The sequence below is a fragment of the Leucoraja erinacea genome, chromosome 39 (genome assembly GCF_028641065.1).
Source record: "Leucoraja erinacea ecotype New England chromosome 39, Leri_hhj_1, whole genome shotgun sequence".
Classification (NCBI taxonomy): Eukaryota; Metazoa; Chordata; class Chondrichthyes; order Rajiformes; family Rajidae; genus Leucoraja; species Leucoraja erinaceus.
The window spans coordinates 119,445-133,413 of record NC_073415.1 but is presented as its reverse complement, the minus strand read 5'-3'; the positions used below and the strand labels follow the sequence as shown (position 1 = coordinate 133,413).

General features: G+C 49.2%; 1 protein-coding gene across 3 annotated transcripts in view; it reads right to left on the bottom strand.

The window, feature by feature from the left end:
- Window positions 1-13,969, bottom strand: part of LOC129714432 (protein Hook homolog 3-like) — a 78,708-nt gene that overhangs the window by 62,606 nt on the left and 2,133 nt on the right. For all 3 annotated transcript variants that reach the window (XM_055664020.1, XM_055664018.1, XM_055664019.1), the window contains exons 2-3: window positions 4,025-4,110; window positions 1,608-1,677 (exon numbers count right to left, since the gene is read on the bottom strand). In XM_055664020.1, coding sequence (XP_055519995.1) covers window positions 1,608-1,677; window positions 4,025-4,110 — 156 coding nt within the window. The remainder of the gene's footprint in view (window positions 1-1,607; window positions 1,678-4,024; window positions 4,111-13,969) is intronic.

Below are 13,969 nucleotides of genomic sequence, written 5' to 3'. Positions count from 1 at the left end.
GAATGGAGAGAAGGCAGGTACAGGAGTTGGATGATCAGACATGATCATATTGAATTGCGGTGCAGGCTCGAAGGGCCGAATGGCCTACTCCTGCACCTATTTACTATGTTTCTATGTTTCTAGAGCAAACCATGAGTCAATCTTTTCTTACTTGCTGAACTTTGACCGTCAGCAGTTGAATAAACTTTGAGCAGAAGGGGGCAGATCGGATTGATCAGGTTGTGTAACTTTACATCAGATTATTTACAGGCAAATTGATTTGTTTCAGGTAGCTGCACGGTGCATATAGCTTCAGCCTAATAGCCCTGTCCCTTGGTGCGAGTTCATTCCAAGAGCTCTCACGACTTTAAAAAAAACCAAACTCATGGTAAGCACGGAGAATGAACGCAGCGGGTACGTCGGAGCTCGGGGACGTCTCTTAGCGCTAATGTCAGGTACTCGGGAAGACTCGCTAACGGCAGGTAAGCACGGGAAGACTCGTAAAGATTTTTCAACACTATGAAAAATGTCCACGAGAGCCCCGAGTACCGACGAGTGGCCATTACCGTAAATCTCCGAGTTGGAATCAGGGCAAACTCGGGAGAACTCTTGGAATGAACTCGTACCATGGGACAGGGGTTTGAGAGAAACAAATAGAAACAAGCTGCACAGGAGGCAGGACCAATTAAACAGCTCCTGTGTTGATAGTCAGTCTTGTCCGTTGCAGAGAGACAGGTCAGTTGGTGTTTCCATCTATAAATTTCCGCCTGTCGATTATAGACGGAAATCCACACAATCACAGGGAGAACGTGCAAACTCTGTATAGTCAGCACCGGAGTTCAGCATCGAACCCGGGTCTCTGACACTGTGAGGCCACAGCTGCGCTGCTGCGCCACTGTGCCGCCCGCTAGAGAGGGGAAGCATAATGTTAAATTGAAAAGTAGAGTATATACCAGTGGCAGGCCGCAGGGCTGGGAAGTTTTTAGAATCCAGCATCGAAAGACTAACAAGCTCATCAGAAGAGAGAACAGTGATTTGGAGAGAAAACGTGTGTGTGTGTGTGTGTGTGTTGTATAGGTTGAACAACGATGTTCTGACACCCTTGATTCAGGAATCTTTCTGGATTATCCGATTTTCTGGACCAACAGAGATCAGGTGATAATGAAACGACAATACACCACTGGCTGGCTAAAGACACCCCCTCCCGTGTCTCTAAAGCACCATGGAGTGCCATCCCTGGCTCCCACCGTCTCCCCTCCATTTAGAGACCTGGCTTACGATCCCACTCCCACCAGTGAGCCCTCGTTCACGCACCACATGTTCCGCTGACACAGCAGTTGTTGCAGATTCTGTTGTAGCCCCTGGCGGCAGCGATTTCTTCGGGCTCCCCCTCCCCCATTCCACCACCCCCTGCCCTCCCCCCTCCCCGGCTGGTGGGACTAGGCAGTTCCCTCCTCATGTATGAAAACACACTGTGACAGTTTCTCTGGATATGTAAGTGGAGGGGGGTGTGGGATCTCCAGAGAACAAGGCCAGTGAATTAATTATTGCAAATAAAAATGTAAATACATATTCCTTCATTTAGGATTTCTGTGGAAGAATATTGTCATTCTTATCTTCGCACTCACCTTCAACCTCCAGTCATTGATATCTTCCTTGATACGCCCTAACCAGGCCTCATTAAACCAGGCGGGATCACTACAGAAAAGATACAGAACGACTCTTAACTGGGACAATATAGAAGAATGTGAAACATTCATCACAGTCACTAACAATCGGCAACAATTTTCTTTTACTGACAGGCACTTGATGTAAATGGGCCATTTTGGTTAGCGTAAGCAGGTTGGGTGGGAGGGCCTGTTGCCATGTTGTACGCCTCCAAATGGCTGGATGTTGTTGTTTCAATCAGACTATTAAACACAACTTCAGTCTGAAGAAGGGTTTCGGCCCAAAATGTTGCCTATTTCCATCGCTCCATAGATGCTGAGTTTCTCCAGCATTTTTGTCTAACTTCGATTTTCCAGCATCTGCAGTTCCTTCTTAAACTCCAAACTATAACAGCCTATTGCACTTTATCTGTTTATTTAAGTGTGTATATATATATATATTCTATGGTATATGGACACACTGAACTGTTCTGTATTTATGCCTACAATATTCTGTTGTGCTGCAGCAAGCAAGAATTTCATTGTCCTATCTGGGACAAATGACAATAAACTCTCTTGACTCTTGACTTGACTGAAGCAAGGCCCCAACCTGAAACATCGCTGACCATTCCCTCCACAGATGCTGCCTGACCCACTGAGTTCTTCCAGCACTTTGTGTTTTCCACCCGTTTCAATCTGTTCCTTCTTGTCTTTCATCCAATTATTGTGAGTAATTTTGGAGCCCATATCTGAGGAAAGATGAGCTGGCTCTGGAGAGGGTCCAGAAGAGGTTTACAAGAATGATCCTAGGAATGAGTGGGTTAACCTATGCTGAGTGTTTGACGGCACTGGGCCTGTACTCGCTAGAATTTTGAAGAATGAGGGGGGACCTCATTGAAACGTATAGAATAGTGAAAGGCCCAGATAGAGTGGATGTGGAGAAGATGTTTCCACTAGTGGGAGAGTACAGGACCAGAGGTCACAGCCTCAGAATTAAAGGACGTTCTTTTAAAAAGATGAGGAGAAATTTCTTTAATCAGAGTGTGGTGAATCTATGGAATTCTTCGCCACAGAAGGCTGTGGAGGCCAGTTCAGTAGATATTTTTTTAAGGCAGAGATAGTTAGATTCTTGATTAGTACAGGTGTCAGAGGTTATGGGGAGAAGGCAGGAGAATGCGGTCAGGAGGGAGAGATAGATCAGCCATGATTGAATGGCGGAGCAGACTTGACGGGCCGAATGGTCTAATTCTACTATTCCTTATGACCTCTGCCTCTAACTACTTACTTTAAAAGTAACATTTACTTTGACGAGTTTAATCTCCATCACACGTTTTACCTCTGCTCTCTTCAGTTGTTCCTGACCATCGATGATTCCACACACTAGCACCATCCTATACATTAAGGTCAATTTACAGAAGAGCGACCAAAAATAAAAACATAAATAAAACTCTGTACGTCGGGGTTGTAATGTACCAAGGTACGTTGGTAACCAGACACAACTGGAAAAAAACCCACGTGATCACAGGTAGCGCCTCCCGGATGGTAACATACATGGTTGGGGTGTACCGTGCAGAGAGCGCTTGCTGTGGTCAGGGGATCAAGCCAATGGTCTCTGGTGATGTAAAGAGCAGCAACTCTACCGCTGCGGCAGAGATGCAGAGCGGAATCAGGCCCTTCAGCCCATCAGATAGACAATAGACAACAAGTGCAGGAGTAGGCCATTCGGCCCTTTGAGCCAGCACCACGCCATTCAATGTGATCATGGCTGGTCATCCCCAATCAGTACCCCGTTCCTGCCTTCTCCCCATATCCCCTGACTCCGCTATTTTTAAGAGCCCTATCTAGCTCTCTCTTGAAAGCATCCAGAGAACTGGCCTTCACCGCCCTCTGAGGCAGAGAATTCCACAGACTCACAACTCTCTGTGATAAAAAGTGTTTCCTGGGCTCCATTCTAAATGGCTTACATATTCTTATAAGAATATTCTTACATATTACATATTCTTATTCTAATTCTGAGGCTGTGACCTCTAGTCCTAGACTCTCCCACTAGTGGAAACATACTCTCCACATCCACTCTATCCAGGCCTTCACTATTATGTACATGGCTTAAATATTCTTAAACTGTGGCCCCTGGTTCTGGACTCAGATCAGATGGAGAATCATTGATCTGAATCTTTGGTCGTTCTCTCTCCATGGATGCTGTCTGATCTGTTGAGCCCTTTTACCATTTTGGTTTTTGCTTCAGGTATCCACTACCTCCTGTTTCTCTGTTCCAATTGTAGTCTGGTAACTATATGTCAAGCATTGAGCTTTAATTAATCCTTGGTGTACGAACACTGCACATTGGCGACTCTCCCTCCCTAAAGTCAACTGATTGTTGAAAGCACATCTCAACTTACATATGGTTAAGAACCTGGGCGATGACAACTCCGCTGGTCAGATGTTGCTTGGTAGTACAGGGCGATGACACATGAAACGTCTGGATCTACGATAGGAAAGAGGTACATTGTTATGGCAAAGGGAAGGAAGGTAAGAAAACATATCTTTACACTTTCTCTAACACGTTCCATCATGCCCTGGTTTGGAAATAACATCACTCAAAAACTAAGGAGGCTGCAGAAAATGGTGGACATGATCTCCCTACCATCGAATGGATCTATACATTCATCGCAGGCCACGTGTGTGGACAAACAGATGAAAAATTGTGGAATACCTCTCTTCTAATTCTGAAAGCATTACAGGTATATTGTTTTGTACTGAAGAAATTATTCATATTTTTTTCGGTTTATCAAGTGAAATCTGTATATGTTATATGCGGACAATGTTTGTTTAGGGTCAGAGGTAACATATGACTGGTCACCAGTGCGACCTTTTGGATCACTTCCCAAAGAATCGGCCAGGTACTAACCTCCCCATCGAAGGTATCTAGATTCATTGCAGGTACTGACCCCCCCACCATCGAAGGGATCTACAGGAAGCGCTGCCTCAAGACAGTCAATATCATCAGTATGGGGTACTGATTGGGTCAGGCAGCATCTCATAGAGTCATAGAGTGATACAGTATGGAAACAGGCCCTTCAACCTAACTTGCCCACACCACATTTAGCTCTTAGGGCTAACGGAATCAATGGATATGGGGAGAAGGCAGGATCTGGGTACTGATTGGGGATGATCAGCTTTGATCACATTGAATGGCGGTGCTGGCTCGAAGTGCCGGGCGGCCTACTACGGCACCTATTGTCTCAAAGATCTACAGCACTTCCGGTATCCTCTCTTCTCACTGCTATGATCGGGAAGAAGGTACAAGAGCCTTAAAACTGATCTCCAGGTTCAAGAACAGCTTCGTCTTATCACCCATCAGGCTCTTGAACCACCTTGTACAACCCAAACTCAACCCTACTGCACCACCACAGACTTTGCACTACGATGGTAGTTCTATGTACTGTGAATTTTGCACTAATTGTGGAGTGCTCCACGCAGAACTACTGATCATTCATTGCATATTTATTTGGTTGTTGTTGGATCTAATCGGCCTATAAAGCCGCAGCAGGTCAGAATGTCATTGTTCTGGTTCACACCTGACCAACAAACACACTTGATTGAATGAGGACAATGGGTTGTGAACACATTCCAAGTCTCCAGCATCAAACACAGGTTGAATCTTTTTCCACGATAGGAATAACCAAAGCAGACGTCACTCTTGGGACACTATTTCACCTCACCATCTGTTTTGCAGCAGAATATTACTGCACAATGAATATATATATTATCAACACTCTATGAATCTGCAAATTTGCACGACCCAACCGGACGAAGTTGCAATTCTTCTGAAAAGCTTCTAGCCTTCAAAAAAGCCAAATAAAACTAAATTTGTCATTAAATCAGCTACAGTATTACTTTACAAACAGAACGGGCTTCCAAAAGATATTGTTCCGCATTTATAAAAGACAGAATTCAGACTGTTAATTTGAGGAAGGGCATCCTTGTGATTGAGGCAGTGCAGCGTAGGTTCACCAGATAGATCCCTGGGATGGCGGGACTGTCATATGAGGAAAGATTGAAAAGTCTAGGCTTGTATTCACTGGAGTTAAGAAGGATGAGGGGGAATCTTATAGAAAATTATAAAAGGACTGGACAAGCTAGATGCAGGAAAAATGTTCCCAATGCTGGGCGAGTCCAGAACAGTCTTAGAATAACCATATAACCATATAACAATTACAGCACGGAAACAGGCCATCTCGGCCCTACAAGTCCATGCCGAACAAATTTTTTTCCCCTTAGTCCCACCTGCCTGCACTCGTACCATAACCCTCCATTCCCTTCTCATCCATATGCCTATCCAATTTATTTTTAAATGATACCAATGAACCTGCCTCCACCACTTCCACTGGGAGCTCATTCCACACCGCCACCACTCTCTGCGTAAAGAAGTTCCCCCTCATATTACCCCTAAACGTCTGTCCCTTAATTCTGAAGTCATGTCCTCTTGTTTGAATCTTCCCTATTCTCAAAGGGAAAAGCTTGTCCACATCAACTCTGTCTATCCCTCTCATCATTTTAAAGACCTCTATCAGGTCCCCCCTTAACCTTCTGCGCTCCAGAGAATAAAGACCTAACTTATTCAACCTATCTCTGTAACTTAGTTGTTGAAACCCAGGCAACATTCTAGTAAATAAAGGGGAGGCCATTCAAGACTGAGATGAGAATTAACTTTTTCACCCAGAGAGTTGTGAATTTGTGGAATACCCTGTCACAGAGGGCGGTGGAGGCCAAATCACTGGATGGATTTAAGAGAGTTGAATAGAGCTCTAGGGGCTAGTGGAATCAAGGGATATGGGGAGAAGGCAGGCACAGGTTATTGATTGGGGACGATCAGTCATGATCACAATGAATGGCGTGCTGGCTCGAAGGGCCGAATGGCCTTCTCCTGCACCTATTTTCTATGTTTCTAGAAATGTTGCCTGCCCATTCCCTCCACATTTGCCTGACTGGCTAATATCCTCCAGCACGTGCGATTTGCTCAAGATTTTAGCGCCTGAAGTTCCTTGCGTCCCCAACATAGTTCACTTGCTTGATTTTGAAAGAAATGTACTTAAAAGTAGATTCAGTGGTCTAATAAATGAAATATTTGATCTCGACTGAAAAGGAACAAATGTATCTCTACTCAAAAGTACCCCAAGTCCCAAATACGGCACAATCACTTTAGTTTAGTTTAGAGATACAGCACGGAAACAGGCCCTTCGGCCCACCAGGTCCGCGCCGACCAGCAATCCCTGCACATTATAGGGACAAATTATATTCATAGCAAGCCAATTAACCTACAAACCTGTATGTATGTCTTTGGAGTGTGGGAGGGCACCGAAGATCTCGGAGAAAACCCACGCAGGAGAACGTACAAACTCCGTACAGACAGCACCCGTAGTCAGGATCGAACGGTGGCGCAGCGGTAGAGCTGCAGCTTTGCAACGCCCCAGCTCTGCCGCTGCGCCACCGTGCCATCACTTGATTTTGAAAGAAACGTACCTAAATATAGCTTTAGTGGCCTATCAAACCAAATATTTTTGATCTCTACTGAAAAGGCAAAAAAAAAAATCTCCTCAAGTGCACAATACTGCACAACCACTTTTTGATGTCCTCTGGACAAAAATATAATCACTGTATCCGATTAAAGAACAGTGTTGAACATTGAAGGAATCTCTTGCAGAAATCAGTACTCCAAGCCATTAAGCAGCGACAAGGCGTAGCTATGGGCACACGCATGGGCCCCAGCTATGCCTGCCTATTTGTAGGTTACGTCGAGCAATCCTTGTTCAATACATACCAGGGCCCCATCCCCAACCTCTACCTCCGCTACATCGACGACTGCTTTGGTGCCACCTCCTGCACCCGCACACAACTGACTGACTTCATCCACTTCACCACTAATTTCCATCCGGCACTGAAATACACCTGGACCATTTCCGACACTTCCCTACCATTCCTTGACCTCACTATCTCCATTGCAGGTGATAGACTTCTAACCGACATACACTATAAACCCACTGACTCCCATGGCTATCTGGACTACACTTCTTCCCACCCTGCTTCCTGTAAGGACTCCATCCCCTACTCCCAATTCCTCCGTCTACGCCGCATCTGCTCCACGGATGAGGCGTTCCACACCAGGACATCGGAAATGTCCTCACTATTCAGGGAACGGGGGTTCCCCTCCTCCACCATAAATGAGGCTCGCACCAGGGTCTCTTCCATACCCCGCAACACTGCTCTCTCTCCCCATCCCCGCACTCGCAACAAGGGCCGAGTCCCCCTAGTCCTCACCTTTCACCCCACCAGCCGTCACATACAAAAAATAATCCTCCGTCAGTTTCGCCACCTCCAACGTGACCCCACTACTCGCCACATCTTCCCATCTCCCCCCATATCTGCCTTCCGCAAAGACCGCTCCCTCCATAACTCCCTTGTCAATTCTTCCCTTCCCTCTCGGTCCACCCCCTCCCCGGGCACTTTCCCTTGCGGCCGCAGGAGATGCAACACTTGTCCCTTTGCCTCCCCCCTCGACTCCGTTCAAGGACCCAAGCAGTCGTTCCAGGTGCGACAGAGGTTTACCTGCATCTCTTCCAACCTCATCTATTGCGTCCGCTGCTCTAGATGCCAGCAGATCTATATCGGTGAGACCAAGCGGAGGTTGGGCGATCGTTTCGCCGAACACCTCCGCTCGGTCCGCAATAACCAAGCTGACCTCCCGGTGGCTCAGCACTTCAACTCCCCCTCCCACTCCGCCTCCGACCTCTCTGTCCTGGGTCTCCTCCATGCCCACAGCGAGCAGCACCGGAAATTGGAGGAACAGCACCTCATATTCCGTTTGGGGAGTCTACACCCCCGGGGCATGAACATCGAATTCTCCCAATTCTGTTAGTCCTTGCTGTCTCCTCCCCTTCCTCAGCTCCCCTACTATCTCCTCCCACCCTCCAGCCTTCTGGCTACTCCTCCTTTTCCCTTTCTTGTCCCGACCCACCCCCACCCCCGATCAGTCTGAAGAAGGGTTTCGGCCCGAAACGTTGCCTATTTCCTTCGCTCCATAGATGCTGCTGCACCCGCTGAGTTTCTCCAGCTTTTCTGTGTAACCTTCGATTCTCCAGCATCTGCAGTTCCCTCTTAAGCAGCGATAGAATGTTTAACAGGTATCTGCTTCTTTGGAACTGGCGGATCATTGCTCCCACCTCGACAACAGAGACACTTATGTAAGAATGCTGTTCATCGATTACAGCTCAGCATTCAACACCATTATACCATCTAAACTGATCACCAAACTCGGTGACCTGGGCATCGACCCCTCCCTCTGCAACTGGATACTGGACTTTCTAACCAACAGACCACAGTCTGTTAGGTTAGACAAGCACACCTCTTCAACCCTCACCCTGAACACCGGCGTTCCACAGGGCTGTGTGCCGAGCCCCTTCCTCTACTCCCTCTTCACCTATGACTGCACACCTGTATATGGTACTAACACCATCATCAAGTATGCAGATGATACAACGGTGATTGGCCTCATCAGTAACAATGATGAGTCGGCCTACAGGGAGCAGGTCCAGCAATTAGCAGCATGGTGCGCTGACAACAACCTGGCCCTTAACTCCAAGAAGACCAAGGAGCTCATTGTAGACTTCAGGAAGTCTAGGGGCGGCACGCACACCCCCTTCCACATTAACGGGACGGAGGTGGAACGTGTTTCTAGCTTCAGGTTCCTGGGTGTTAACATCTCCGATGACCTCTCTTGGACCCACAATACTTCAACTCTGGTCAAGAAGGCTCACCAGCGTCTCTTCTTCCTGAGGAGACTGAAGAAGGTCCATCTGTCTCCTCAGATCCTGGTGAACTTCTACCGCTGCACCATCGAGAGCATCCTTACCAATTGCATCACAGTATGGTATGGCAACTGCTCTGTCTCCGACTGGAAGGCATTGCAGAGGGTGGTGAAAATTGCCCAACGCATCACCGGTTCCTCGCTCCCCTCCATTGAGTCTGTCCAAAGCAAGCGTTGTCTGCGGAGGGCGCTCAGCATCGCCAAGGACTGCTCTCACCCCAACCATGAACTATTTACCCTCCTACCATCCGGGAGGCGCTACAGGTCTCTCCATTGCCGGTCCAGCAGGTCCAGGAACAGCTTCTTCCCTGCGGCTGTTACACTACTCAACAATGTACCTCGGTGACTGCCAATCACCCCCCCCCCCCGGACACTCCTCCCACAGGAAAAACACTATGTCTGTATATATGCTAATGTAAATATTTATTCAAATCATATGCTATGTCGCTCTTCCAGCGAGACGCTAAATGCATTTTGTTGTCTCTGTACTGTACACTAACAATGACAATTAAAGTTGAAACTGAATCTGAATCCTCAGGAGGATGCCAATACATCTCTGTCTGAAGTTAAACACCAACCTACATTAGGAATGGGTGTTTGAAGCAGAACATGCTGACTCATAGATTAATAAAGCAATCTAAAGAGCATAGATGGAAAACAGTATTAATCAAAGGAACCTAATGCAACCAGCAGTCATACAGCATCTGTGGAGTTAATGTGTAGAAAGGAACTGCAGATGTGTAAGAAAGAACTGCAGATGCTGGTTTAAATCGAAGGCAGACACAAAATACTGGAGTAACTCAGCGGGTGAGGCAGCATCGCTGGAGAGAAGGAATGGGCGACTTTTCGGGTCGAGATCCTTCTTCAGACTCAATTGACTGTCCATAGAAGGGTGTCGCCCAGCAACGTCACCTATTCCTTCTCTCCAGAGACTCTGACCCGCTAAGTTACTCCAGCATTTTGTGTCTATCCTCGGGGTTACAAATGACCCGCCGTACATGACAATGCAACTCTACGCAAATTCACCTACACATTTTTTTGTTGTACTTTTCAAGTAATAATATTAAAGATTCACGGCAGTCATAATGACTTTGTTTTTTCAGGTTAGAGATACAGCGTTGAACAGGCCCACTTATTCCATGCTGACCAGCGACCACCCATTCACACTAGCTCTATGTTAGCACTTTCTCATCCACTCCCTGCACACTCGACGCCAGTTAACTGACAAACCCATACACCTTCGGGATGTGGGAGGAAACCGGAGCTCCCAGAACCAAAACACGGAGGAAGCCCATACAGTTACATGGAGAACGTGCAAACTCCACACAGACAGCACCCGAGGTCAAAATCAAACTCTGGTTTCCAGATCTACTAGCTGCACCACTGTGCGGCCCCAAATAGAATACATTTTTGTATGTAGGCCCCCCTCGGTCATGACTGACCATGGGTGATGCATCCTAGTTTGCAGGTGATGCAAGCCTGGGCGATGTCATATGGAGGACAGGCTGTTGCCCATGTAGCACGTCCCCCCTCTCCACGTCGCTGATCGATCCAAAGGAACAGCAGGGCCGTTACAGTTTGGCACCAGTGCTGTCGCAGGAGCTGCCAGAGCGAGGTTGTAGACAACGACAAACTGCCTTAGGGGCTCCGTACATATTGCATCCATTTAATAATAGGACAAATTGTAGAAGTTACATGGAAGGTTTAATCTACAAGATGTAACGCATTTCAACATTTCACACTACAATCCTACCATATTCCTCTTAATAAAACCGGATCTTCTATAAATCAAATCATGTGAGAGAGGCCAGATACTTCACTGGGTGTGTCCTGCTTTAAAAATGTATTCCACTGCCTTCATTATATTCCATAGGTCTGTAATATTGCTCATTTCCAACACGCCGAGTTCATATTCCTAAAATTTTCTCTTTTAACAACCCCCCACCACCCATCTTCCCCATTAAAACTCTCGTTATGTTGTCCAATGTTTTGGACACCTCTTGCATTGTTTAAGTATCATTAATAAGGATAGAGTGGATGTGGAGAGGTTGTTTCCAATGATCAGCCATGATCAAATTGAATGGCTCGAAAGGCCGAATGGCCTAATTCTGCACCTATTGTCTATTGCTACTGGGCAAGTCTCGGATCAGAGGTCTTGGCCTCAGAATTAAAGGATGTTCCTTTAGGAAGGAGGAGGTATTTCTTTAGTCAGAGGGTGGTGAACAGCAGAGATAGATAGATTCTTGATTAGTAAGGGTGTCAGTGGTTATGGGGAGAAGGCAGGAGAATGGGGTTGAGAGGGAAAGATAGATCAGCAATGATTGAATGGCAGAGTATATGTGATGGGCTGAATGGCATAATTCTGCTCCTATCACTTATGGACGTGAAATCTTTGCCACATGCAGGAGACACAGTGCAACCTATGCATAGTAGGTGATAAATTCTCAGTGATCTTTGATGTCGATGGAAGGCAAGTTGCTGGCCAAGGCGCTGATGGAAGGAGCCAGGGGTTCAATCCCCAGGGCAGCCACTGTGGCTCCCACTGCCTCAGAGACGGTTGGACCAGTGAAGGGAAGTGGGCCGAGTCAAATCCTGGCTGTGATCTCAAGGCATAAAGCAGCACAAGGGGCCGAATGGCCGGCCATATCTGCTTGTGGCTCCATGTCAATGCAGGCTGTTTTTGTCCTTGTTGCCTCTTCCAATGTGGTGTATCCACAGGTAGCAAAACCTCACACCATGTCCCTCGATAACCATCACCCTCAGCCCCATCCCCTGCTCCTCTCCCCACTACCCCTAGCTCCCCACCTCTCACTCCCCATCCTCTCACCTCCCACGCATGCCCTGCACCCCTTCCCCTCACTCTTCACCCCCTTCTCTCAGATTCAGATTCAAACTTTATTGTCATTGTGCAGTGTCCAAGTACAGAGATAACGAAATGCAGTTAGCATCTCGCCTAGAAGTGCGAACACAGGATAATGGAACAGTAAATTATATAAGGTGCTGGAGAAACTCAGCGGGTGCAGCAGCATTAAGGAGCGAAGGAAATAGGCAACGTTTAGGGCCGAAACCCTTCTTCAGACCAAGAAGGGTTTTGGCCCGAAACGTTGCCTATTTCCTTCGCTCCATAGATGCTGCTGCACCCGCTGAGTTTCTCCAGCACTTTTGTCTACCTTCGATTTTCCAGCATCTGCAGTTCCTTCTTAAACAGTAATATATATATATGTATATACAGTAGCAGTAGTGCAGATTTCGGGGGGGGGGGGGGGGGGGGGGGGGATGGGATCAGTCACTGGGGGGAGGAGTGTCAGGGGGGGGGGGAGTGTCAGGGGGGGGGGGGGGAAGGAGTGTCAAGGGGGGGGGGGAGGAGTGTCAAGGGGGGGGAAGGAGTGTCAAGGGGGGGGAAGGAAGTGTCAAGGGGGGGGGGAAGGAGTGTCAAGGGGGGGGGGAAGGAGTGTCAAGGGGGGGGGGGGTGTCAAGGGGGGGAGGAGTGTCAAGGGGGGGGGGAAGGAGTGTCAAGGGGGGGGGAAGGAGTGTCAGGGGGGGGGGGGGGGGAAGGAGTGTCAAGGGGGGGGGGAAGGAGTGTCAAGGGGGGGGGGAGGAGTGTCAGGGGGGGGGGGGGGGTCAAGGGGGGGGGAGTGTCAAGGGGGGGGGGGGAGGAGTGTCAAAGGGGGGGGGAGGAGTGTCAAGGGGGGGGGAAGGAGTGTCACGGGGGGGGGGGGGAGGAGTGTCAAGGGGGGGGGGAGGAGTGTCAAGGGGGGGGAGGAGTGTCAAGGGGGGGGGAAGAGTGTCACGGGGGGGGGAAGGAGTGTCGGGGGGGGGGGAGGAGTGTCAAGGGGGGGAAGGGGTCAAGGGGGGGGGGAAGGAGTGTCAAGGGGGGGGGGAGGAGTGTCAAGGGGGGGGGAAGGAGTGTCAAGGGGGGGGAGTGTCAAGGGGGGGGGAAGGAGTGTCAAGGGGGGGGGGGAAGGAGTGTCAAGGGGGGGGGGAAGGAGTGTCAAGGGGGGGGGAAGGAAGGAGTGTCAAGGGGGGGGGAAGGAGTGTCAAGGGGGGGGGGAAGGAGTGTCAAGGGGGGGGGGAAGGGAGTGTCAGGGGGGGGGAAGGAGTGTCAAGGGTCAAGGGGAAGGAGCAGTGTCAAGGGGGGGGAAGGAGTGTCAAGGGGGGGAGGAGTGTCGGGGGGGGGGGGGAAGGAGTGTCGGGGGGGGGGGAAGGAGTGTCGGGGGGGGGGGGGGGGGGGGGGAGGAGTGTCGGGGGGGGGGGAAGGAGTGTCAGGGGGGGGGGGGGGAGGGGGGGGGAGTGTCGGGGGGGGGGAGGAGTGTCGGGGGGGGGGGGGAGGAGTGTCGAGGGGGGGGGGGGGAGAGGAGGGGGGAGGGGGGGGGGAAGGAGTGTCGAGGGGGGGGGGAAGGCGTGTCGGGGGGGGAAGGAGTGTCAAGGGGGGGGGGAAGGAGTGTCGGGGGGGGGGGAAGGAGTGTCGGGGGGGGGAAGG